This window comes from Bradysia coprophila (assembly GCF_014529535.1).
Source record: "Bradysia coprophila strain Holo2 chromosome X unlocalized genomic scaffold, BU_Bcop_v1 contig_20, whole genome shotgun sequence".
Lineage (NCBI taxonomy): Eukaryota > Metazoa > Arthropoda > Insecta > Diptera > Sciaridae > Bradysia > Bradysia coprophila.
The window spans coordinates 4,121,708-4,149,515 of record NW_023503307.1 but is presented as its reverse complement, the minus strand read 5'-3'; the positions used below and the strand labels follow the sequence as shown (position 1 = coordinate 4,149,515).

At 32.8% G+C, this 27,808-nt stretch overlaps 1 protein-coding gene across 6 annotated transcripts in view; it reads right to left on the bottom strand.

The window, feature by feature from the left end:
* LOC119068589 (Kv channel-interacting protein 4) overlaps positions 1-25,964 on the bottom strand; it is a 194,029-nt gene extending 168,065 nt beyond the window's left edge. Inside the window, exons 1-2 of one of the 6 annotated variants that reach the window (XM_037172235.1) lie at positions 10,841-11,291; positions 9,794-10,026 (exon numbers count right to left, since the gene is read on the bottom strand). Coding sequence is in view for 1 of the 6 variants with exons in the window: in XM_037172241.1 (XP_037028136.1) it covers positions 25,613-25,664 (52 nt within the window). In the remaining 5 variants the exon portion in view is untranslated. Of the gene's footprint in view, positions 1-9,793; positions 10,027-10,840; positions 11,292-25,612 lie in introns of those variants that run through there. The other 5 variants (XM_037172236.1, XM_037172238.1, XM_037172239.1 and 2 more) reach the window with 5 other exon arrangements.
* Between the last annotated feature and the right edge of the window lie 1,844 nt (positions 25,965-27,808).

Below are 27,808 nucleotides of genomic sequence, written 5' to 3'. Positions count from 1 at the left end.
AGATTTTCTAATCCCGAAAAAATTACTTTTTTAAAGAAATCCCCTCGGACCTAAAAATTCTAATCCCATATTTTTGTCTGTGTAAATATGTCTAAGAGCAGAAAACAAGATCTTATTGCTTATTGTTATTGGGCTGGTTTTTTCGGAAATATTGTTTGAATCTACATGAGTTTCACGGCATTCTTCATTCAGCGATGAAGTTGAAGTACGTTCGTATTTTTTTCGTTTTATTTATGACCGTTTTCGCCTCTTCATTTCGACGAGCTCTAACCCTAACTTTTCGATAGGTAGAACCCGACTTTTTATTTACTAGATCAGTCATTTCGAATGTTCAATATATTTTCATATTTACTTTCCAAATAATTGACGAAAACGGTTTTGAATATCAAACATAAAAACGGATACTAAGGTTAGGTTAGAACCAAGACAAAAGGGTGTTTGGTTGCGTACATTACACTGACACTATGATGAACATAAAGAACTCGAGTGATGCGTGCAAATTTTAAAATCCGATTCGTAACTAAATGTTTTAGTCAGTGACAATTCTTTTCCAGCACCCATTTTTTTCCAAGCGCCCTGGGCTTCAGCCCACTTTGCCCATGGGTATACGCGGCACTGTTTTGTCGCAATAAAGGCAAAGGAAAGTCCTACTTTTTGTCAATTCTTGCGAAAAATATTTTTCCTAACGCATGCTAAAAGGCTTATTAGCGGATAAGAGACTTATAACACGAACAAGTTTTGTAGTCAATTTCACTAAAAAAAACCCTTTAACATAAGTTTAGTACAATATGTTTTGTTTAAAGTGTGTCGGAAATAAGTGACGAAACCGCAATGTTACAACAATAGATATAAAACTGAGTTGAAAAAAACGGCAAAAATCTAAATTTTATTTAGGAAAAGTGAACGAAATTGTTTTTAAATTTTTCGCGTAGTATTTCGTAGAAAGATTTCCACAAACATGACATGTATGGCCAAGGCGTTATTAAAATTCTTAAATTATGGTTACTTCTGTCGAACGTTAACAAGTAACAATATAACGATAATGAATTTCAAAGAATTTTAAATGAAATTGCTGATATATTTAATGATTAAATAATTTGATGAAATAAATGAAAATACATCCCGGTTCTGAACGAAATTTAATATAATGTTATGCTTATGCTTTATACCTATATATGCTTGTCTGTGGTATAGGCCTCCCATAGATACATTGAAAATGAAATTAAAATTTAATAAATTTTTCTCCGTTTTTTTATGAAAATGTAAATGAAAATATTAATGATTATCTTTCTATTTCACAAAAATTTGAACGAATCAACATAAAATTTAATCAACAACAAGAGTACCTAATTCTTATCTAATAAATCATTCACGAAGGTTCTACATGAGTTCAATTAAGTTATCTCCCTCTCTTACGTTTTTGTCATTTTTCCCATATAAGTGAATGAAAATAAGTTCGTAGCTTGGAGCCATTAATGTATAAGTCTATAGATTCACGTATATACTCTTATATATGCGTAAAATATAATAAAATTTTCGTCAACGTCAAAGACGAGCAATTTTATTTATCCTTTTTTATATTTATATTCAACAAAACAAAGTTCAATGTAACAACGTCTATAAATAAATGTAATGACTAACTCCCCCGATATATATATTCATATATAACGGTATAAAATCACTTTTTATTCGGAATTGTGATATAATGAGATCTTATATTCTCGGTGTTTCGATTGATAATTGCAATGAAACTCAATATTAGTACATGTATGGTAATTACAGGATAACTAATAATATAAAAACAAAAATCACATTTTGCACACGTTGCCACCAATATGTCACGTATATATATACGTATAAGCCGACACATGAAATGTATAAGACGAACGTTAAATCGAAAGGGATTTGATAGAACATAAAACATTCGATCTTAAGCTAGATAAACTTTAGTCATTAATACAACAATTAAAAGAAAATTGTACTTTGTTTGAATTGTATGAGTTTTCTTTTGAAAATGTGTATATAAAAGGAACGTATAAAGAAAAGGGGGGAAAGCGTGATGGAAACGGAATGACGCCTATTGGATTATAATTAAATCTTCCATTCGTATTTCATGTGGCAAAAAACTGTAATAACTTTCGTATAAATTATAGAATTCCAGGATGTATTTCTAACACTAACAACACCTTTCTCATTCACAAACGAAAATCTTGAAATCTACAGTCCGTGGCATTCAGTTTTATTTGCATGCACCAGCTTTGGTACGTATTCCTTCATATATTCTTAGTTATGTTCTATTATTAGAATAATGGTCAAATGCACGAGGTAAAGCCGTATGAGCTGAATTTACACGCTTGAAGACCTAATTAAGAGGGCATACTACTTACTACACCGGCTATCTGTTGGAAGCTTCATGTAAGCAGCGTCTTTAAATTTCTATCATATTCCGAATGGAATTTGATTATAATCACTTCTAATTAATTAAAAAGAGGAAAGAAACCCCGAAATGATGGAAGAACTGCCATTTTTCATTTCTGGAGCTTTCATTTTGAGAGTATTATGAATCAACGCCATTAGTCGCATAAATTTATACGTCAGAGAGAGCTTTTTTCTACTTTGTTACGATCTGTCAGTTTTTCTATTTTGCGATTTAGTATGGAAATGAAAACTAAAATTGAGATATCTTTGCTGTTTTAAGTGGTTTTTCATATTTTTTTGGACCAAAATGTTTTATTAAAACTAGTTGATGGTATAAAAAAAGCGCGACAAGGGTTTAATACAATTCATGAAATCTCCCGAAATGAATAAATGGCAGTTCTTCAATCATTTTGGGTTTTCTTTCATATTTTTAATTAATTAGAAGTGATTTTAATCAAATTCCATTTGGGAATATTTGGAATATCGATTTCAATAAGAAAATAATGGTCCCAAAGCATAATAATGTGTTTTAAGACGTTATTATCATTCGTTTCATAAATTATTAAAAAAAAAATTCTGCAATTTGGTGATGAACGGTTCAAACTTTAATATTTTGCAGTCCAATACGTGTCTCGATGTGAATTCCGTTCAATAATTATTACACAAATTGTGGTTTATTTTATACAAAAGACGCTGTTTACACGAAGCTTTTCAACAGATGGCTCTCAATAAGTAGTATGCCATCTTAAACACAAAAATGACTGACATTAGCTGTATGTTGATAATTTGTACGTATCAGCGGGATACGTATTAGTTTCTATGCTCCGAAGCAAAAATAAACAAAACAAAATTGGACACAACACAGTAATGGATTGTGTATTGCCCTAGATGCACACTGAGGTGTATAATAGTAAATTAATTTACCTCCTATGTGCTGCGAAATTCATTTTTCGCAGGGAGCCTGCAAAAGAAAAATTCACTTTCGCTGCACTTAAGAGGTAAAATAACTTACAAAATTGTTCTGAAATCGTTGTTTTGAAGAGTCGCACGAGTCAAAACAACGATTTCCGCACAAGTATGTAATCTACCAATAGTTGATCGCTTGATGGATCTCTAGGGTTCATTCGAACAGTGCTCCCGTCAGGACATATTATTGGTATTACTGATATTTACAAAATTTATCGAAACATTTTCGGTAGATTTCAGACCAATAATAGGTCCTAGCTCCCGTTAAGCTTAAACTTTTTTTTTAATTACTAGATTTATGCGAGGATTTATGTTGAATGATTTCCTTAAAATCGGCAGTTCAGTAAAGATTACGTTTAATTCAAACTGTAAAAAATCATAAGATTCACAAGATATTCAACTAGATTGACATAATGACTCTAGGAAATTTTAGTTTTTAGATAATCTTGACATTTCCCAGGGTTTATCATGTCAAAGCTCATGAATTTCAATACATTTGTTGGTTTTAGAATGTTAGTCACTGTAGATTTGATTTTAAATAGGAAATCATTGAATCTGCGACTTCAATGTTTCATGTATGACCGGAAAAGAGAAAAAATTCAGTGCTTGCTGTATTTAAGAACGAAATTTGTATTCATAATTCAAAAATTCTTTTTTTAATTTGAAAACTTTTCAGAAGTGCTCATGCATTAAAACATTTTGCTAAAAAAGGAGCTACAGACAAAACTTTAATTGGAAACAAAAAAAAAGTTCCTAATTAATAACTACGAGGGAAATCACTGTGAGCCGTACGAATCGCTTTTCTTCTTCTTTTTTTTAATTAGATGGAGATTAGCAGCCGAATAACCAACCGTTTCCATCATTTTATTCATCAATCTTCTTTCATTCAATATAAGAAAAAGTTTCGTGAAAATCTGTATTTGCTTGACAAACCTCAAGTATAAATATAATACGAAAATTATGAATTTAATTTTATTTGCTCAGAAACGCAGATATACGAAACAAAATTGATACACAAGCTATAATGTGTATCCCATCTGAGTGCCCTATATTATGTTATGTTATAAAAACCGTTACAGTCCTTTTAATAGCTATACAAAAAAGGTCCACTGCAGGCTCTTTTGAAACATCCGTTACGGTATATTGAGCTCTAATGTATAATTTATAGAAAAATTACCAGAAAAAGGGGCAACAAACAAGAAGAAAAAACTTTTTTAACTCGCATTTTTGTATAGAAAAAGAAAAAAAAACTGTAGTGGTGCCCAGTCATGGTAGGTTCATCAGTGAATAGAAGAGGTTACGAATGTGCTCCAGAATGATGATGGTATAATAACAGCTCGTAATATGTTATAACATATGGATAAAATGAAAATAAAGTGGTCTTTTGATGGAAACTTCTTTATTAAAAGTAATGAAAAAACTATGCTCATCTTTGCTCTCTCTTTTTTTGTAGGAAGTCTAAACAACTTCGTGACTGAACCGATAATGGCAAGGTTATATGCAAGAAGTGCTTTCTGTACAAACAGTCTGTTAAACCTAAACGTAAAAAGGTGGTAAACGTAGTGGAATGGATGCTTGGCTGAAAACTTTTCATAAAACTGGTTTGTGGTAATTTCACCAGCTCTGAGAAAACTGAGAAGTTTATGAAAATTTCGGTAAACTGCTTATTTTTCTCAGAGCTGGTCAAACTGCTGCAACCAAATCTATTTTTTTATTGAAAGCTAACAGATTCGTGGTCGTTGTTGCGGTCGTACATTTTTCAAAAAGGATTCTGATGAAACGCACAAATGTAGGCTACAATTTCAGCGAAGGATAGACGCTTTGTTGAAAAGCCTACATTAGGGCGCTGTGAAAAATGTGAGACGACAATACAGTGACAGTTTGACTATCTAGGAGAAAATTCAGCAACCAGAAGAATATGCAAGTTTAGGCAAACTATTGATTTTTCTTAGAAATAGTCGAAATTCATTGAAAGCTAACGCATTTGCGGTGCATATTGACCAAAAAGAATTTCTGTTAAAAGGTATCAGCGAAAATACTATATGATACGCCCAAATATAGACTCCAATTTCAGATAAGTACCCATGCCTCTTAACCGACGAGAGATTTATAACATTTATAAGTAATAAACCGATCGAAAGTCCACCTAACGTTATTGGATTTTCTATTTTCATTTGACCGTTTTTTATATGAATATTTCAAATTGACATAAAAACTTATACAGCAAAAATTCAAAACGTTTATGTTCCGACACCGCATTCCAAGATAGTTAAAATATTTAATGTAGCCATATTACAGTGAATGTTTTTGGAATTCAACCATAAAAAATGTACGACCTCGTCCCATCCTCAAGGCATTCGAGATATAAATGGGACCGTTAAGCGAACAAAATGTTCATATTAAACAAGTATTTCAAATAAAAACTTGTATCACTACATTATAATCCTTCGCCTCTCTTCACTTATAAGTTGTAACAAAGAAACGTTACATACTAACGAAAAAGTGAAAGAAGAAAAAAAATTCAACAAGAACAGATACCTTGGAAATTTATTATGTTTGGCTTTTCTTCGCAGCAGTATGAAGTTATGTTGAAAAGTTTGCTTAGGAAATTATATTTTGAGGGTTCTATAATAAGAACTGGGTTAAAGAATGTGTGATGCGGGGAGAGTGTTTAGTAACATAGTTGATGCGTTACAAAAAGATTATTAAATAAAAATGGATTTTCATCATAAACTTTTTATTAAGCCTTCTGTGCTTGAAAATTCTATATTATACATGAAGGAGAAGGAGGGGCAAAACATTAGCAAAAGCGGCAACGTTCATCGTTCACAAGTGATGCAAAAAAAAGCGTGAAAATGTTTCTCAACACATAAGTATACATATCCATAGAAAGGATTTACGTTTTGATTTAAAAAAAGGGTATGTTGGAAAAGGGAACGCATTTGATGGCAAAAAATCGATCAGAAACTTTTGCCAAATTTTCACAAAAGGAATTCTTAAATACACATTTGAATCGACTTTTATTCAACTTTATTGCAGAACCCATAATAAAAGCCAATTGACATGAACGTATTATTACTTTTCAATCTAAACAGACATCCCTTTTTAATTTTCTTTTCTGTTGCGTACCGACAGAGGTAAACGTCTACAATTGATATCGAAACAGAACCATTTAGAATCTGCTGGAATTCGAAAATGTTTGCCATGGCTGGGGAATAACAAATTTTCCAAAGTTTCTAATTTTTAAATGTCAGGAACAGCTTCAATCCAATGTAGAACGTGTATACATGTTACATTTTAATTTACAATTTACGTAGAGCCCACAACCGAAATTAACCCAAAAAAAAACCGTTCTCTACATGACGGTACGTAAACTCTTGTGTAGCACGTTTTCAAGTCAGAGCTTTTCTACTTTATAAATCGATTAAAAATAACTGACATCAGTGTTCTACAGCGTGCCGATTCTCGTGAATAAGAATTCGTAAGTTGATAATTTTGTAAGAGTGGACCATACGATTCGTAACTTTTTAAGGTGTCAACTGTCAAGTTATCAATTATTAAATTCACGAAAATCTGCACCCTGTGTATGCGGCCCAATTTACTTTTAAAAATAACTTATGATAATAGCGCGTCATTTGTATGGGTTTATTTGAATAACTTTTTTCATGCAATGTCTATGTCGGTAAATTAATGATTTTTTAAAAATAAGAAAACGTGCGAAAATGACAATATTCTATCATAACATTACAACTTTCCAAAGAACTTTCGGTCAACTCAGAGAAAGTAACTGAAATTAGAATAATTTTTCTTCGCAGATGGCTTGCAGAGTCCTTAGAGAACGACCTATACGTTCCACGTTCCCACAAGTATTTCAATTCGTAAACTTAGTGGATTATGCAAATTTACGTCAAACTTCAATTTGCATAGAATTTATTATAAAAATTGGTTTTTGGGGCGTCTTGAGACGGTTGCAAAGGATTTGTGTCAGTTTGTTGTCTATCGAATTCTGCAAAGACAGTAATTTTAATGGAGCACAGTAACATACACCGACAATAACTATTACGTAAGTGATGTCCAACTGTTTTCTTTTGCTCAAATTTTCAACTACAGTGACGTCAATTCGTATTACGAATTTTGTAAATTTGAACGTATTTTCTAAAACGTCAGTGGAAAACGTGTACACATGAACAAAATAGTTATTTATGCAATCGAGATACGGCCTCGAGTCATAATTGCACATTTAGAGCCTAATAAAGTACTTTGCATCGAGTTGCATACAACGTTTTATGCCACAGAGGTTAGCAAATTTTGCATATTATGATGCTAAGTGGCATAAAAGATAAATTTACGCCAGAATTGCGCTGCAGAGTGAAATACTCTAAGAAAATTTATCTTTTTTGGTCAGCCTGAAGACATTTTAATTTTGCTGTTGACATCGTCGTAATTGGAAATGAAAATTTGGTTCTTATTTTGGATAATCTTCTGCGATAGTCGTAAAAAAACAACATACCTCACCGATTATCACAATCAATTTTTCATTTGATTTCGCACAAATGTTCAATTAATTTCTGGTACGAGTCTGAGTGACTGAGAAATGATTGTTCTTCTGAACATATCAATCAACGAATTGGCATATTTAATTAATTCCACTTATATTGATTGAAAATGGTTGTCTAAATTTTCTAAACCTCTATGGATCGTATGATGAAATATTAAAAAACAAATGCGTTCTCCTCTATATATATTTTCGACTAAATCGTAGATATACTCTGGGACCTATACATCGTAACAGCATTTTAACGCGGCGTTTCATGTTTGAGGACTAAATACCGTGTTCGACAAAATGTGGGAAGAAAAACGCGACCGCAGCAAATTTCCATCAACCATAACTGTGTGTCATAATGAGATTGATAATTAGTTTCGTAACTACTTCAATTATCTACTGCTCTATCGTACAAGAATTTCAGAAGCTTAAAAACTTCCAAGAAACGTTGCAAGAGAAGGTGATGAGCCAATGTAGAAAAAATGACACTGAAATGTTCGTTGACAGAATTGCACAGACAAAGTTATATCAAAGTTCACAAGGACAAGCACATAAATCTTATACTTTCATGTATTTGGTTAAAGTTTCACTATGGTGGAAAAAGTAAATCAATTATCACAAACTGATGTTTTCATAAAGTTTCCGACGATAATTTTTACTTTTATTTCGCCGTCAGTTCGTAATCTTTTTGGTATCTACAATGCTACAAGATACTGTGCGAATTGCTTGCTTTCACGTCTGTATGAAGTTTTGTGAGGTATAAGAGTATTATAAAAAATATTTTCAAGAGAATGGAAAAATGAAATCCATCACAATTGCTTCGCGGAATAATTGGTGGATGGTGAATTTGTGCATTTTGTTGGCTGTTTGGTATGCAAATTGCAGAAATTGCAATTTTTAGCTAAAAACATCTCTGTGTTACACTTAGCTTTAATAAACTACTCTCAAACTTAAACCATTGTGTGCAAAACGTTTCGACGGAAAATTACAAAATGTGGTGAATTTCGTTTGAATATTTTGTTGTTGTGGCTGCAAATTATCGTTTTTCTTCCTAGTCGAATTTCAATGTATCGGCTTTTTTATTCTGGTTTGTGTAACGTCGGTCTTTGCATTCGGTATTATACAAAAAAAAACGTGTCAAATTTCACACAAATTTCTCAACTTTCTGAAACTTATCAAATTTCGCAAATTTCTTAGATTCCTCAAATGTCTTAAAACAAAAAATATTTTTCAAAAATAGTTCCTAGTATTGCTGAACTTTAAAAAGTAGTACTGTCCCACTCATTAGATTACAAAATGAGATTGCAGTCTGAGATGCTTTCAATTTTCTAAATCTTTTTCTTTCTAGCTTCTACATCAATTTACCCATTCCCACCCTAAAAATTGTTTTTTTTAAATTGAAATTGAAAATAGTTAAAATGTTAAACAAGCGAATGAACATTGTTGCTGCCATCGGAAGTCAGTTTTTATTCAAAGCTTTTGTTTTCAATATAGAAAAATTAAAATTCGAAAGAATCAAATTATTGAAATCGTTTTACCGATATGCACTAGGGGTGTTGCACTTTTTTGAGTAAACGGACACAAAACGGGGGTAAACTGGGGCCGCATTTCAATTTAGAATTTACTCCAGTTAGTCCATTTAATCCCATACGATTCAGTCACTCCGATAACAGTAATTAAGAACATTGAAAATTGAAAATCTGTCGATATATGCCGTAGATGCATTAGATGTTTGGGTAATTTTATTCAGTGGTTCTGATAGTCTAACTGGTCAAGGTTATTTCTACTAGATTAATATTGTTCACTTACAAAATAGTGGCAGATCATTAAAAAACAATCCCAAAAGAATTTAAAAAAGAAACTTACCTTCTTAACAGTTAATCCATGACACACCATTATATTATATGAGGCTTTCAATCCAGAGGACGATTAGTTAGCGGCAATTTTTTTTTGTTAATATTGTTCAAATCAAAAATTCACACTCAAGTCACAACTGCAAAAGTCTTCTGAACTGCACACAGTAAAAGTTCTAATTCACCTATTTTTCACTTTAGTTTCGATATATTTAAGTTTTTCGTTAAGATTAGTCGATGTGTGGCCTAAATATTTGTTTAAAATTTAATTGTTATTCGGTTAATGAGTCAGTGGACAAAACAAAGAAATGAACAACAACAACACAAAATACGCAGAGTGTTGAGGGAAACAAAGCCCAGATCTTGCTTTGTTGTATGTTTTAAATACGGTAAAATACTAAATTTATAAACAAATAAATGGTAAAAAAATCATTGAGACATCTTTACGCGTATTTAATAAATAAATTAAAATCGAAATGTCTATTTTCTCCAGCCATTAAATATAGTCAAAGAAGATTTCCCGACAACAAACAAAAATTTATACACAACATAAATCTCTTGGGTACGCCCGAAAAAAATAAAATAAAATAGAAGAAATAGAAAGAAAGACGAAACATACAAAAGTAATATCGTGTACAGAACAATGTTAGATTAACACCCCGCAAGATATATCGCACATTTCACATATTTTCTAATTTAAATAACATAATGACAAAATGTAACAGCAAAACCAAAAAAAAAATGTTTGGTTGAAATATGGCAAAGAGAGAGAGGGTTCATTAGATTATATTTATTCCCGCAGCACTATCACTAACATATTTTCATGATTAAGCACGGATATTAAACTGTGTATAGTGGAAAACTGAATAACTTCAGAGATAATTCAAAATACACAAAACAATGTTAGGAATTATATTGTACAACTTCTTGCAAATCTTTTTTTTCTCTCTTTCTTCTATTTATCATCATTAAAAATTTTTTTGAAAATACGTAGAAAACAAAGAGGAGGTTTGAAAACGTACAGCAAATTATTTTAACGGAAAAAAAGACGAATGTGAACCTATCAAAATATGCACTTTTTTCTCACTATATATTTTCCCAGTTCTTTTCATCACATAGTTTACAATATTCACCAAATTATACGTGTACGCCGTTATTACTTACACACTTCTTTATATCTCTTCTTTTTTCTTACTTCGTTACAAACAGATCTGTTTATCAATAGCTAGGCGAACAGTGTAGTTTATATTTATATTTCTTTTCAATTATTTGAAGTAGCGCGATTATTTGAATTTAATGTCCAGATAAACTTTTTTTTCTTTTCTGCGTCATACGTACTCGGGGTGACGACGAGGACTGCAGAATAGTTGAAAATGTGGCGATTTGCTGGTGAAATTTTCTCACATAAAAATTTTCTGGATTTTTGTTTTATATTTTTTTCGCACAGCTGCTTCTCACTGAAATAATAATATACAAGAATGCTAAGAGTGAGTGATTTATCGCGATGCGAGCATTGTATTGTAAACGGTATGGTATCGGGCATAGAATGGAGAGGTTTTTTCGGGCAGAGAGATTGTGGGTGTATGCGCGTTACGAATAAGGGAGGAAAATTCGAGGTAGTTTTGTGTATACAGAGAGTAGAAATTGGTTGTCGGTGAGTGACATTAGGAGATGAAAGTTGTAGCTCAGTTTACCATATAGATTTGTGCTTTAGCAATCGTAGACAATATCTCATTGAATTCATTCAGTCTGAACAAATTTCAATATAATTTCCAGATATTGTTTAAGCTCTTTACATTGGTTAGAAGCTTTTCCATTTAATTCCGAATATTATTCCAGTCATTATTCATTGATATTCCAGTCATTTTTACCGTATAAACATTTACCATTTCCTCTTTAAATTTTAAAAATAAAGATTCTGTTTAGGTGAAACAAGCCAAGAAAACTTTATACGAATCTGAAACTTGTTTCGTTATTGGATTCACAAAAAAAGAGAAGTTTTTCCGTAAAATCTATTTGTGATAGTTACAGTAACAGTTAAATACAGAAGCAGAACATATTGTGTTTGTTTGTTTTCATTTAATTTTATTTCTAACAACTGAACAGAAAACTTTTCTAAACTAAATTCTTTCCAGTACACGTGCTTGGAATCTTATTTACCATTTTACGTATTTTCTGTAACAGTCGGTCCAAGTTTGAACGTCATTATTTCACTATTTCGTTTAAATTGCAAACCTGAATAGATGCGTTATAGCATTTTTTGTTAAATTTCGTCCTACAAATCCATCTATATAAAAGGTTCGAAATTGTAAAATCTAACACATGGAATTGAATGACTGAAGTGAAATTAAACGAGCTTTAAAATTCTATTTTATTTCTGTTTCTGAAATCGCCATGAACAGTTCTTGTATGTTCTAGTCAGGAAGCTCTACGTTTTGCAATTGAGTCCATTTCATATTGTCGAAACTTTTCGAACAGTCGAGTATGGTTTGAGTATGGTTTTTTGTCATATACATTGCTTGTACATATACGTTTCAATATTCTTTTCGACTTTGTGCTACGTTGTTGGACGAAATTTCCACTTTTCGAAAGGAAAAAACGTTCTCCCAAATAATATTTTCTGCAACTTTTTTCTGTCCCTTTAGAAATGTGGCTTTTCACATACCAACTACAAGTATTTACCTTCACGGGCGATCAAAAAAAAACTTACTTTTCCGTACTACTCGCATTATGTTTGGAGAAGTATTATGTTTTATGAACGCTTGCAGTGGATATATTTTGCGAAACACGTGCAAAAAGAAAATAAAAACGTAACACAAAATTGTGAAATAAGGTCAAAGAGATTTATTTCTTTTGATCAATGGAAAACGCAATTTATTTCCGAACAGGTAGAAAACTAGGCAGACAACACACTGGAGTTATGCATCCATTTTCAGCAGTCATCAAATAATTTCGTGGTTGCAAAGAAATTAATTTGCTGGTAAATTTGTGAAATATTTAATTACTTTGATGACATTTTAATTCAATTCAATCATACAGACCGTTGAGTTTTGTAAATATCACCAAATGGAAACCATATTACACTGTAATCCTGTTATCTGCGAATCAGTTACACATTCTGCGAAATGTATCCTCGTGAAGGTCCATGTGATAATTATTGGAAATTTTTCAAATTCTATCAAAGAATCGTAACACATATTTTTGTCGGAGATATTCTTCAAATTCAAAAGTGTATGTTGGGTTGTCTTATACCTTTTTTTTACATTCGCATAAAAATGAGCCATTGTGTCTTCGTGGTAAAAAAAATGATTAAAAGAATGTCTCGGCCAAAAATATTTAGGAAATAGGTTGTTCTAGATTCTCGATTGGCAGATAAATGCTCTGTCAACTGACCAGAATATTTTGAAAATTTTTGACACAGAGAAAAACGTCGGATTAAATGTTTAATCTACAGAAAGATTACGAATATTTTAAATATTTCGAAAGATTTCGTTTCAATCTTTTTTCAAAGATTACAAAAATTTTATCTTTCGATAGATTGTGTTTCGGGTTAAAATGACTAAAATTGATAGTAGCAAAGAGAAGTAAAGATTTTGCCACGAAAATGTTTTGTTGTTCTGGTATCTAGAGTTTATGATTAGAAGCTACTACCATGTGTAATTTTTAGTCATCTGTTAGCGATTCAAAAGTAAAAACCACAGCACAATTTTTGTGATTTTTTTCTTTTCTTAAAGGATATTTATTTCCGAGTACATAAATCGTTAAAAAAGTTAATAATTCTTCCATGCAAACTAGTCTGTTATACTTCTTAATCAATGGTACAATTAAATATGGGTGCAAAATATCTTTTTATTATAATATTTTCCAGATGCTTATGGTACTTTTTAATAGTATTGCCAGGCTCGACAAGCTCAACTTCCTTATCGTTGCTCATACAGATTTATGAAGTATGATAATAGCTTATTGAATAATTAGAAAAATGAAAAAAAAAGAAATGTTGCCTTCGATTAAGATTACCTCAGTTTGTACAAAGGTTTCGTTCAGAAGATTTTTTTTTTCGAAAATTAATCTTGCTGAGATTAAGAACCCAATAGCTCAGTGGTAAAGTACAGGACTGGAGAGATACGGAGGTACCGAGGTGGACGAGCTCAAATCCTGATCGAAGTGTAAGTAAAAAAAAAACATTTAATTTAACTAAACAAAGAAAATTTCCAATTTCAGAATAAATAAAACAAATAAATCTGATTCAATATTCAAATAAATTCCAAAAAATTTTAATTTCAAAATAAAAAAAATGAATTCTCTTGTAAGATTTCGATCTAATCCATCGACAGATTATTTTCGAAAGATTAAATGCAAGTAATCTTTCGAAAAATTAGATTTCAACCCAAAAATAAATTTGGTCCTATATGTAATCCGAAAAAGATTTAAATCTAATCCAAGATTTTTCTCTGTGCATTTAGAAATTCCTTTTATTTGAAAATCTCCAGAAAACTAAAAAAATCTTGGAATCCCAGAAAATCCACTACATATTGAAAAAACCCCCTTAAAAATCGATTGAAATTCTTGAAATTCCAGCAAAAACAGTAAATCTTAAATTCATAGAAAAATATCGAAAATCTTCAGAAAATTTCCTTTATGAAAATCATTTGTCCAAAAACATTTACAAATATCCTCCTCTCGCAAAATCTTTCAGATGAGACGCTGACATTTGGCGAATTATGTTGTGATCATTATGCTGTTTTAATATGACGATACCGGACTTACAGTCAAAGCACTAAATTATTATCAAAGAAGCAGAAAATAACAAAGTTTAAAGGTAGGGTATGCTCGGTGAAGAAATCTGCCATAGTTGATCATTCTGCTATATGTTTTCTTAAGCCTGATCGACACAACGCAAGTGGGACCATCTTTTGTGTCAAGAAGTGTTGGCTTTTAGTGGTGATGAGAAAACTCAGAATTTGTGCCAATTTTCGTAGTATGTTACACCACCACAAACATTTATTATTTTTACTCAAAGCCAACACGATGGTCCTACTTTTTCCATAAAGGACGTGGAGCGGATGCGAAGTTATCATCGAAAATATATTATTTTTTCGCACAAATTTAGGCCACAATTTAATTGCGTTGTGTCGATTAGTCGGCTTAAACTGTAGCCTACATTTGTGTGTCTCCTATATCATTTTTGATTATATCTTTTCATCATAATCCTTTTTGAAAAATGTACAACCGCAATAACGACATCGAATGTGCTAACTCGAAGCGAAATTTTCATAAACTGCTCAGTTTTATCAGAGCTGGTTAAACTGCTACAACCAAATCTATTTTCTGTTGAAAGCTAACGTTCGTGGTCAATATTGCTGTCTTATAATTTTTAAACAGAATCCTTTTATGAACGATATCAAAAGTAAACTAAAATCTAGTATTTAAAAAACGCCTAAATGTATGCTTTTCAGCTAAGCATCGATGACTCTTAAGAGCAATGGGTTAAGTTATGACTCACAAACACATTTTTTTCTTAAAAGTAACATATTTTGCGTGCTTTAATGGTTTTACCTTGTCGAAAAAATATTTGGTTCAAAAAAATTATCAAAAAAAGAAATATTTTCCGCCTAAATGTAGGCTAAAAATTTGTAAAGGGTCCATTGCTCTTAACAGTTTGTGAGAAATAAAGGAAATAACTCACCAAATAGCGCTACCCAATTTCGCCTAAAATTAGGCATTAAACGTAGAATTAAAGCACTGCTAAAGTAGATTTGCTCGTTTTGTTTATCAGGCAAAAAAACAAAAACAAATTTATCAACAATTTCTGTACATGTTAGGATCAATTGCAAACAATAAACGAAACATTAAGTAATTTATCACATCGAAACTCCACCATGTGCACTTATTTGTCGATAGTTTCTTTTTGAATTATGGCATAAGTTTTTCATACAAATTTAAGTAATAATAAACGGAAAGTAAACCTTTTTATGGAATAAATAACTACCTAACAATCAACACTTTTTTCCTGCTATAAATCACCACGGTAGTCGTCGAGATATAGGTGCGAGAGTTGAGGGGGTGAATAAAGCTAAACATTTTTTGTTTTTGTTTTTGTTTTCGAGAAAAAAAAGTTTTTGGTTTTCTCTCGGATAAACAATAAAACTGTATAGTTGCTTTATATTCCAATAAAATGTCACAGTTTATGTTTTGTTCCGGCATGGTTAATATGCATGGCTTATAAAAATAGCTCGTTGTTTCGTTTTTATATTTATCGTATGAAATACACTGACAATTTTATGCATAGAGATTAAAAACGGGTAATAATTTTCGTTGTAGAGATTATCACAAAATTTATAAGACAAACTGTGTGGACGCGTATGAGACGTAAATAAAGTTTAATCTAAAATAATTCGTTTGGAAATCTGAACCGTTTTCCACTGGATTTAACGGATCGTTGCTAGCATATATTGTAAATAGTGAGACTGGCCGGAGCAAGATTCGTAACATTATCCTAAAGTACGTTGGTGTTCTATCCCGCTCAGATATTAAAATTATTATATTCTAAAAAGTCGACAGTCAGTCAGACTGACTTTGAACATGGACTTTTGCGCGTAGGATAAAATTCTAACATTTGAACATGGACTTTTGCGCGTAGAATGGGAATTGTTAAATTTGAACATGGACTTTTGCGCGTAGAATGGAAATTGTTAAATTTGAAAATTGACTGCGATAGCAATAACTGGTATAATGTATTTTTGAACAGTGGAACTAAAGTGGATTTGAATTTGGTTTTGTTATGAAATGGATAAGACTGTTCAGATTTACAGTGTGCTCAGAAATTGAAACTCTCAGCTGGGGAATATTTCTTAACAAAAAAGGAATTGAGCAAGGAATCTTATATAATAGAACTCAATATGCCGCCAGAAACATACCGACCTGAACGGGTTTAATACAAAGATCACAAAAATAAATTGAAAACAAAAGGTGACAATGTATATCGTGGCAAGACAAATAGAATGGATCAGCGGAAAGATTTCGACTTAAAAGATTCCAAACTACGAATTTTCCAATCAAAATATATTCGCTACCAAAATCCCGATATCAAGTTTGAAGTCAATTCGCTTCAGTTGTTTTTCAGTTTATTGAGGAATATTGGACACTCGGTAGTAGGTCTTTAAGGTTTTTATAAGGGATCTTCTTTGGTAAACTCAACTCAATTTAAGTTTGCAATTGGTTAGTATTGTACAGTTTTAATTGTTCCACATCGTTCTACATGTTGTCAACAAAAGAAGCGTAAAGAGTGTCGTTTCACTTTTTTATTCTTTATTATTAAGATAGCTGCCCTAACGTTAGTAAGGGTCGCGCACGGAGGCCTCCGTTGGGCCCACTGTGCTCGCTATAGTTTTTGAGTTTACGAGTTACTATCTGTGGTGAATCTCCTTGTACTAAAAATGTAGCTCAGGATATCTTGTGGGTGAAAGTTCTTTATCTGGTTGTACAGGATGGTATAGTTACCCAGATATTTCCTTCTTTTATTTATGAATGCCGAACACCAGCAGAGGAAGTGCTCTGCGGTCTCTGCTTCATGCCCACACAGCTCACAGCTAGGGTCTGATCGTTTGGCAATTGTTGTTAGGTGTTTATTAAAGCCGAAGTGTCCTGTCACAGTTCCCGTATATGTTTTTAGCCTTGTTCTACTTACGTTAATTAAATATTTTGAGTTCCTGTCGTTTATCCTCAAACAGTGCTTGGCTTGCCTGCAACCTGGAACAGAGTCCCAGTGTTTGATGAACTCTTTGGTTGTACGTTCTTTAGTTTTTGTTTTAATGTGAGAAGGTGCGATACGCAGTATCAGTTCAGGACTTAACGGGGTGATTGATGTCGCTATTTTTGCTAGTTCATCAGCTTTTTCATTACCTAAGATCCCAGAGTGTGCTGGCACCCAAATTAGTTTTACTATATTCGTATTCGCAATATTGTTAATTTTGTCCCAACATTCTATAGACAAAGCAGATTAAAACTCCACGGCAGAAAGAGTTTTAAGCACTGAGTCGCTGTCGGAGAATATGTAGATTATTTTGTCAGAGATTTCTTTATCAGTAATGATAAATTATATCTATTATATCTATTATATCTATTATAGCTCTTATTTCAGATAAATATATTGTACTGTATTTACCTAATGGTAGAGATATGTCAGTATTTGTTTCAATGCAGTGTATGCCCGCACCAGCTGAGTTGTCCATTACTGATCCGTCCGTGTAGGTTTGATGCCGTCTATTGGGGGTAAATCGCCGTTAAGCCAATCTTCTCTGTTCGGTATGATTACCTCAAATTTCCTGTCAAATTTGAAGGTTTTCGTTACTCTGTCTGAAGGCCACGCTAGTGATACCTCGTTCTCTATCGCTTCAAACCATATCCTGGTATAGTCGGATAATCTATGTTGGTAGCCCTGGGTCGTTTCACTTACACGTACGTGTGGAATTGAAGAATCGTAAAGACAAACGCTACTTCTATGTGGTGGAATACGTGTGGAACAAATAAAACGAAAGAAACAAACGAAACCCACCAAAATTGTATTCTTATGATGAGATCAGTTTATCTTGGATAAAATTCGTTTGGTCTGAAAATTACATAAATTGTTTTAAGAGTACGAGATCCTGCAGGGATCCTATTTTTTACATTTTTAAGGCCGTTAGTACATGACTATAAACTAAAAAAAAAATTAATGTGACCAAACTAGAATTGATTTAAAACTGATAGAAAGAACTATTTAGGGCTTATGATACCTTAAAAAAGATTTGTTTTTGCTTGCGGCCAGAATATGTCTCATTATACCGCTCTGCCCAAAATCCCTTCTTCGCATTTCCTGGCCATAAGCAAACAAAATGCTGTCTTACTAGTTTTTTGTTGTTCCGACGTGTGTAGTTCTCACATTTCCGGCTCAAAGAACAATCTTCCCACACGACCCAACAGAAAGACAGTAAAATATCGAAATATCAAAGTAGTTTTGATGTTGTTTTTTCAGTGTACAATATTCTTCCGATTTGTGTTAGCATATAGACTCTACTGGAAATCACTTGAGCCACTATACTCTATAATTATGTACATTATTATGTAGGATTAAAAATAGCCTTAATATTAAGATTAAGTTTATTCACTGTGTGCTTCATATTGAAATTGTATAGTCGCTCCAAAAGATTATAAACTTTATTGGCAAAAGTTATAATCCTAATCCCGTGAACCATGCAATATTCAATCATAATAGTACGTATACAAATGCGACTAGCCATTATCGTCGGATGTCTGGAAAACAATGTTCTGGCGCATGAAAAACAATGTTTCTTATTAATGGTAAGTTCTTTCTGAAGAGAAACCTTATATGCATAATGATGTAGCAACACCACATGTGGTTTAGTTTCCAATTCTGTTCCATTTCTTTCTGTGTCAAAAATTAATATTTGTTTTCAATGTTCTTTGTATTCCATCAAAGAACTCCTATCACAACAACAACGTAACATCGCAAGTAAAATAAAATGTTAAATAAAGTACCCTCATCCTTCAACGGATTTTCATAGAATTTCGAAATGTATATCATTCCATCACTGGTGGTACAAATGATGAGATTATCTAAATCTTTCTTCTTCATTTTCCCTGCCAGTTGGTTTTGTTGTTGTTAAAGGATTTCTTTCTTTTATTTTCTTTCCTGTGATTTTGTGGGACTTATGCCGAAAACAATTCTAGATTGATGCATACGTATTGTTTATATGGGGAAGTAGCAAATAAGTTAATAAATTTAGCTGAGTGGAAAATATTTTTGAGCTAGGCAACTGTTCTTTGATATTATGATATGGTTTAGCGAAATAAAATGAGTACGTCACATTTTTATTGCAATGGATTAATGTAAACGTTGAAGATAAAAGCAGGAAAAAAAATCGGAAAATTACATTGCCTCGGTTCCACTGTTGAACAAAATATTGAATTAATTAAGTGCAATCGAAAATAGCAATCTGCAGTTTCGGTCGATATTTTACTCGAATGGCACAATGTGCAGTCTATTTCTCTCAATAATGTAGAATTGACAGTGCCAGTCAGTGCCAGAGTGCCAGTTCTTATTAACTACGTTTTTCCTCTTTCGTTGGTAGTCTCTCACAATTTTATAGGTTGATTTAAACATCGAGTTAGATTAGTTCGAGGGGATATACCTAATTCACATGAATTACGAGAATCAATAAATTTAATGTCGCCCAAGATAATTTTCCTGAATTTCCAAAGTCAATGTTAGAAATCAGTATTGGTCGTGTTTGGCAAAGCCATCGAAAACTCTCCTTTGTTCCATCGCGTATAGAGTTGCTGCTGGTAAATTACGGATCTTATTTTGGGAACTTTTTGAAACACTGGCTCGGATGGTGTCAATTTGATAAATAAAAGTATTTACCACTCGGTTGTATGAATAACTAGGGTAAAAAGTTTAGTTATGAATCCCTGTCAGTCTACATGGCCACACTTTTCATGTTTCAAGCACTTCTTTCGACGCTCTCAGCATGTAATAGTATTTTACATGACTAATGATAAAAAGATGAAAAGTAGAGTTTTCGTGTGAATTTTGTTGATCCGAGGCGAAGCCGAGGACAATAAACACATGAAAACGAGACTTTCCACTTTTTATCCCGAGTTATGTAATGGATTTTACATGCTAAGGGCGTCGAAAGAAGTGCTTGAAACATGAAAAGTACGGTTTTCGACGCAAGTAGCATGTAAAATCCATTACATAACTCGGGATAAAAATGAAAAGTCTAGTTTTCGTGTGTTTATTGACCTCGGCTTCACCTCGGATCAACAAAATTCACGCGAAAACTCTACTTTTCATCTTTTTATCCCTAGTTATGTAAAATACTATTGTCAATTGCTTTCGTTTTTAATTATTCGAATCATTTGTTTTGTGGCTAAAGAGTCGATTTGCTGCCGATTGTCGTGGCGATTTGTCGTAGTTCATCGAATTTACGTGAAATTTGGCTTAAATTGTAATTTGAAAGAAGTCTTTGTCTGCATTGACACAACGAAACGATATTCTATTGTACTGAACGTAACAAATTGAACAATACTGTAAGGATGGCGTTCAAGTCTAAGAGCTGTAACAACACTATATCGAATTGTGATTTCATAACTTGGCCGGTGTTTGCGGCGAACATTTTCACATTAAGTGTGTTTCTGTCACGAAATTCATGTTTACTACTGTGACGAACTCTCCGGACATCCATTGGTATTGCCATCACTGTAATGATGGCAATAGAAACATTTCTGCTGTGGTAAATGGAATAAACGAGTCAATCGAACGTCTATCGAGCTCGCTGTCCAGTAACTTATTCCAATTCTTGTTGGATGGCTTCAGGCAAACTTTTTGAAACCATCGGTACCGTAAACATTGCTCAAAATTTGTCTAACGCTACTGATGTACATGGGGAAGATATAGAATATCGTAAGAATTTCTTCGAACATCGTCATATGGAACGTGATCAGCTCGACGATATTGATCTTAAAGAAAGAAAACGAAACCGATCTTAGAACTAACGGAAACTGTCTCAACTGTTCAAATTTCGGTACGCCCAATGCTACTTCTTTCCATAATCGTACGAAAAGTGTGGTCATTTCGAATATCGGTAAAGCCATCTCAACTGATTACCTGGAAAATTACTTGGTGAACGAACTGAAAATCGATAGAAATAAGATCCGTGTATCGCTATTATTGCCGGTCGGTAGAACTGTGAACGACATGATATTTCGACAGTTTAAAGTGACCGTTCCAGATGACACGTACGCGTCAATAATGGATTCAAATACGTGGCCTAGTAATGTACGCATTCGTGATTTTGTCGATAAGCCGAGACGAAGCTTAGGAGTGAGGTTGGAAAATTTTATGAAAACGACGGGATGTAAATCGATTAATTGTTAAATGATCGAGCGTCTTCTTATTTGCTCTCAGGTTGTGTAAACTTTAGTTCTCTTCTTTGCCTGTTGTTTTTGATTTGTGATCTCCAAAGCTGTGCTTGGCTTCAATTTAAATTAGAATTTTGATCTTTAAATTGTTGAAATTGTTCTGTGTTATGTCGATGAATCGTCGTTTTTGTAGATATGCCAGTAAGGTTTTACCCAAGCATGTAAAACACTATTATACACTAGTACACGACTTTCAAAGTGACCTGACAGACCGACAAAAAAAATCGCAATAAAATGTTGAGTTTTTACAATGTATAAAAGGAATGCATTTTTAAAAGAGATATTTCTTTATGAAAATCTCCACCATAAACAACCGATTGACCGGTTTACCGGTTTACAGAGTGGTAAAATCTTTGATCGAATATTATTCATTTTGTGCAAAAATCAATATTTTGAGTTTTAAAACATAATTTTTGAACAGGAAATTGTTATATCATTCGTTATTTAATTACATAATTTTATATAGAAAATTTTGCTCATGGCTCGGAAATTCTATTTCCTTTCAACAACAATTTTACAAAAAAATTTCAGTTTATTTATTATTCAATCATAAAAAATCAATAAAAAGATTGAATTAAAACAAATTCCGGATAAACTTATATTATCATTTTATAGTTTATTTATGGAAAATGTTGAACGAAAACCTGGTAAACGTCGTAATTTTCTGTTTTTCTATTTTTATATCTCCATTTTAGTGTCGGAATAAAAAAATATATAAAAGAAATTAATTCAACGTGCAAACTCTGATTCTTAGGAAACCTGTAATAATTTTCATTTTAAATTTGAAAAATCACGTGTCAAATGTATAATGGTGTATGCAACCCATACGAAGAATACGATCAGTTGCATAATAGTTATTTATGCAACTGAGTAATTGATGCATGTGATAACAGATAAAGATTCGTACAGTTTGTGTTAAAAATTTGTTGGTGGCACCATCGTTGGTGAGTTGCAATATTTCGTTTATCTACGCTACAGGAAACGTCAGTGAAATTTAGACATGAAATTGTTGCAGGTGTTTTTCATATGGTCCATTCATACAACCGCGACAGAGTAAAGTTAACTAGGCAGGAGCGCTGATTTGACTAGGGACCTGAATAATCTCGTATCCCTATATTTTTTGCGAATAAAATTTTTCAATTTATGTCAGTGTCAATTTGAGTTTATTTTCATACAGTGTATAAGGGTACTTATTTGACGTTTCGAAAATGAACCGCTCCTGCCTGGTCGTGGTTATTTACATATCTGTTGTGGACCGAAATTTTAGGTAACTTCGCGAGTTGTAGCCCAAATATTCGTAAAATTCGGTAATTTTGTCCCAGGTCATAAAAATATAATTTATCGCATACGCGGTGTGATTCCCCGAAAACATTATTCACCTAGGATATATAGACAAACGTTATACTTCTCTAAATTGTCAAAGTGTCATTCGCATATCTTGTTGTCTCGTTTTCGCTTATGCGATAAAAAACGAGCCATCAGAACAGTCGGAGCGTTTGCTGCGACTGAGCCCCGTACAAACCCGTATATCTATTGCGTACGTGACCCTAGTGCGTCTGTCACCCTACTTTGACCGTAAGCCTATTGCGCCGGTTAATGTAGTTAAAGTAAAATTATTATGAAATGTGTACATCTTAAAAATTGCGCATAGCGCAATTACGAAGCCCCGTACGACGTTCCTTTCAAATGAAACAAAAATTTCAAATCGCCCTAAAATTTTAATTTTTTTGAGTATAAATACTCATAGGGCCTAGTATCGGCCTCAGTCCGAGGACCCAAATTTAAAAAATTTTTCAACTTCATTCTATTCGGCCTTTGATTACCTTCCAAATGAAACCAAAATTACGAAAAACGAATGAAATTTACTCGAGTTCTATGTAAAATACACATAGGGCCCTAGTAGTGGCTTAGTCCCAGGACCCAAATTTAATTTGTTTTCAGCAACATTCTATTCGGCCTTCGATTACCTTCCAAATGAAACAAAAATTACGAAAAACGAATCAAATTTACTCGAGTTCTATGTAAAATACACATAGGGCCCTAGTAGTGGCCTTAGTCCAAGGGCCAAATTTATTTTTTTTCAACAACATTCTATTCGGCCTTTGATTACCTTCCAAATGAAACAAAAATTTCGAAAAACGAATGAAATTTACTTGAGTTCTATGTAAAATACACATAGGGCCCTAGTAGTGGCCTTAGTCCAAGGACCCAAATTTAATTTTTTTTCAACAACATTCTATTCGGCCTTTGATTACCTTCCAAATCAAACAAAAATTACGAAAAACGAATGAAATTTACTCGAGTTCTATGTAAAATACTCATAGGGCCCTAGTAGGATTTCACTTCTAAGGCCCTAACTCACGGTCCACTCACCCGATTTTTTTTTCCTGGATTGGTATTGACAATACCTATCACTTGCCATGTCATTTACATTTCCATCGTTTGTTTTGCCATAAATATCACCAAAAGACCTTAAATCACTTAGGTGGCCCTAACTCACGAAGGGCCGACCCGAATATGCCTATCTTCGAACTTAGCCTCACTATTTCGACTATCTTTCAGGGAAAAAAAAAATTGAAATCGGATTTGATTTACTCAAGATATCGACGTGACGGACAGACGGACAGACAAAATTTTTATTGCGGATTCGTCATCTATGAACATAGGCAAACACTTTGCCCTTACCGTCTGCTTCGAATTCCATCAATTACACACGGCATCGTAATCCTATAAGCCCCTTTGTACTTCGTACGGGGCTAAAAATATGCACGTATGACAAGCCGTCTCAGCAAGCCTCGACCGCTTTGTCATACGTGCATAATATTTATTTTATACCTAGGACCTACAAAGTGCGCACTTTTTCTACGTAGAATATGAAAATATTATTCGTACCACGGACTAACAGTCTTTTTTAGCGTATTCATACCTCTCAAACACTAAAAAAAATTCTAAGTCCTAGGTACGACATGTACTATTCCATCCAGGTACCATCCACGATCAATGTCAAAACGAGCAAAACAAGAAAAAAGGAATTAATCTGTACACATGTGCTTAATAAAGCATCTAGGCACGATGATTTCTCTTCATTATTACCCTAGGAATCATAAGCGAACATTATCGAAACTGAAAGCTTCGATGTTCCCATTAAATGTCAATAATATACTATTATAACGAAAAAAGGTTTTATGTATAGCACTGCGATCAAAGTAGTGCGTAAATTTACCTATACGCACTAGTGCGTTAAATTGACGCGTGTAAAAATGAGGCTTACACAGGTTTACACATACATTATAACAGAAATTTTACACAGGCAATGTGTTGTCATCCCTTGGCTTTGTCTCGTTTCCATGTTAGGAAAACAGCTACATTCTAACATTTATTAGTAGACACTGGGCCATAATTCATTTATTCGAATTCAATTTTACGATACCTTTCGCCACAGAGTTGTGCAAAAGAGTATGATTGAAGCAGCTGGAATTTCATTTTAAAATTAGAAAGTCACGTGTAGACCCTAGTTACATATATTTATACGCACACATCATGTGCGAATGAAGAACGAAAACAATCTAAATAATTTTTTTTTTGATTAAAATTCCAAAATAAATTCGGCGATTGTGCGCAATCGTAATTCATCTTTAATTCATACATATAATGCGTATATGATTTGTGCATTAATAATTTTAATTTTAATTTGAAATCATTAAATTGTACCAACACATTAGCAGCAGTAGGCAACCGCAGATGAAAAGAATAAAAACAGAAATATGTTCAATGCGAAAGCAATTAAATTAGCAATTTTCCACTTCAAACTGTTTGAGTAAAACCAACCATATCACATGAGTATACTCACATTCATAGTACGCATATTTGTCTTCCTCCTCCTCCACATTGTCACCGCTCATTTTACTTCCAACGACACAAGGATCAACCGAAACACTATTTTACAAAATTTAATGTTGTTTGTAAACAACAACAAAACACTTAATTTTCTGTCAAATATTCACCAATTTTCTAATTGTTTTTCCTATTTTGTGTGTAACGAACACTACAGATGTTATTATATACGATATGTTTTAGAAGTTACTGTTAACCACACAGTATTATTACCTTGCTTATATTACGACAGCTGTTATTAGTTGTTTCATTCCAATTTCACAGCGGAGAATCATTTATTTAAATATTGTTTAACATAATTTCACACAGCGATGCGTATGATATAAAATGAAAAATATTTCGGTACAACTGATTGTGACAACTATGACGAATTTTAGCCGACAACTACATGCTGTTTCAACGGATCACTGTTAACAAATTTTCGAATATTATACAACAAAAAAATAATCCCATTTTCCTGGAACAATTTCTAATCAAAATGATTTACACACGACGACGACGACTCTCAAACCAAATTAATTTCAACTTAAAAAAAATATGATGGAAAACGAGACCATCAAGGACGACTTCTATATCAAATAAACATCATTCTCCAAATGATTCGAGATTTTTTTTAACAGTAAAACGGAATGTAAATTTTTATAAAAAAAAAGTTGATGTTCCATCAATTACGTCGGTATGACAACAAAATTTTAATGGCATAGTGCCAGTGTTTTTAAAACGCTTGAAGAGCGAAAATAGCATCATTGAAGTGTTGGATTTGTAATATTATGTGGCATTACTCGAGTGTTTGATGTTTGCATCCGTAGAAAACAAGATTTTTTTTTCTTTTGTTCTCTCGGACTATACCACCCAGCCAATTCGGATATAATACAGTCAAGGCCCTCATATATAGATTTTTTTTTGAGGCATTTTCTCTGTAAAAGTGTTTAAAGTACTACTTGAAACAAAACATAGAAAAATTAGAAAAGAAAAATAATGGAAATAACAAAGAAAACAATCTGTTGATTGACTACAAATCGTGTAAGTATGAATTTTGTTGTTTTTATTGCGTTTCTCTAATCATCGGGTTCTTTTCTTTCGCATATCACTTATTGTTTAAAGCGTTTTGTTTACTTTTTTTTATGAGTTAACCTTGGTGTTAGATTTTCTATGCGAAGGAGTTCCACATTTACCGAATTTTAGATTAGATAAATTTCGGAAATTAGATTCAACTTGACTTAAAACTATAATTTATTGAAGCCCTGTCTACCTGTCTACCTTATACATAAATATTTGCAATGTAATGAAAAATCATGATCACTTTCCGGAGATAATTCATGATAATTTACCGGTACAGTCGGCGACTTTCACATAAGTGACGTATTTCGTTTCAGCTGTTTTTCAGCTGATCCATTCATACAAACAAAGACGCATGCGTGTACATTGTACACCTGTACAAACAAGATTTTCTTAGATTTTTTTTTCGATAGAAACATTTATCGATAATCAAAATAATTGTGGCCCATACCTACTTAGGCACTTGTCATTGCAGAGTACGAATTGTTGGATAATGGACACAAATTTCATATGTCATGTCCAATCGACTAATTATTTGTTTAAAAGAGAGTGACTGCAATGTGGAAAAACTCATTAAAAATTTCTATCTGAAAACCATTTACTGAAAACGATAAATGTAGAGAATGCACAAACTAATGCATTAAGTGGGAAAATGGCAACAGAAATAATGTTTGAAAGTTGTTATTAGATTAAATCTTAAAATGTCAACCAGACAGTGATGGTTCTAAAAATATGGAATGCTAAATTCCACTACTTTTGCGTTATTTCATATTATCTATTTCACAATCTGACGTCGAGCTCTATAAAAATAGCTTTGTGGAGAGGAAATGCAATGATAGATCATTTAAAAAAGCAATTTGAATAGATCGAAGTCCACGTCATCTCTACGGAGATCTTAATAACAATAGTCAGATATACCGTGAAGACTGTATCTACTAATTTTATTCTTCAAAGAGCTTATCTAAATTACACACACTTTGTGTTGCACAGTCTGTTAAATTCTTAGATGTAGCTGAGACTGAAAAATGAGGACGTTTGTAAATAACATCAATCAATTTGTAACATTGTTACAGGTTATGGGCACATATGTCTC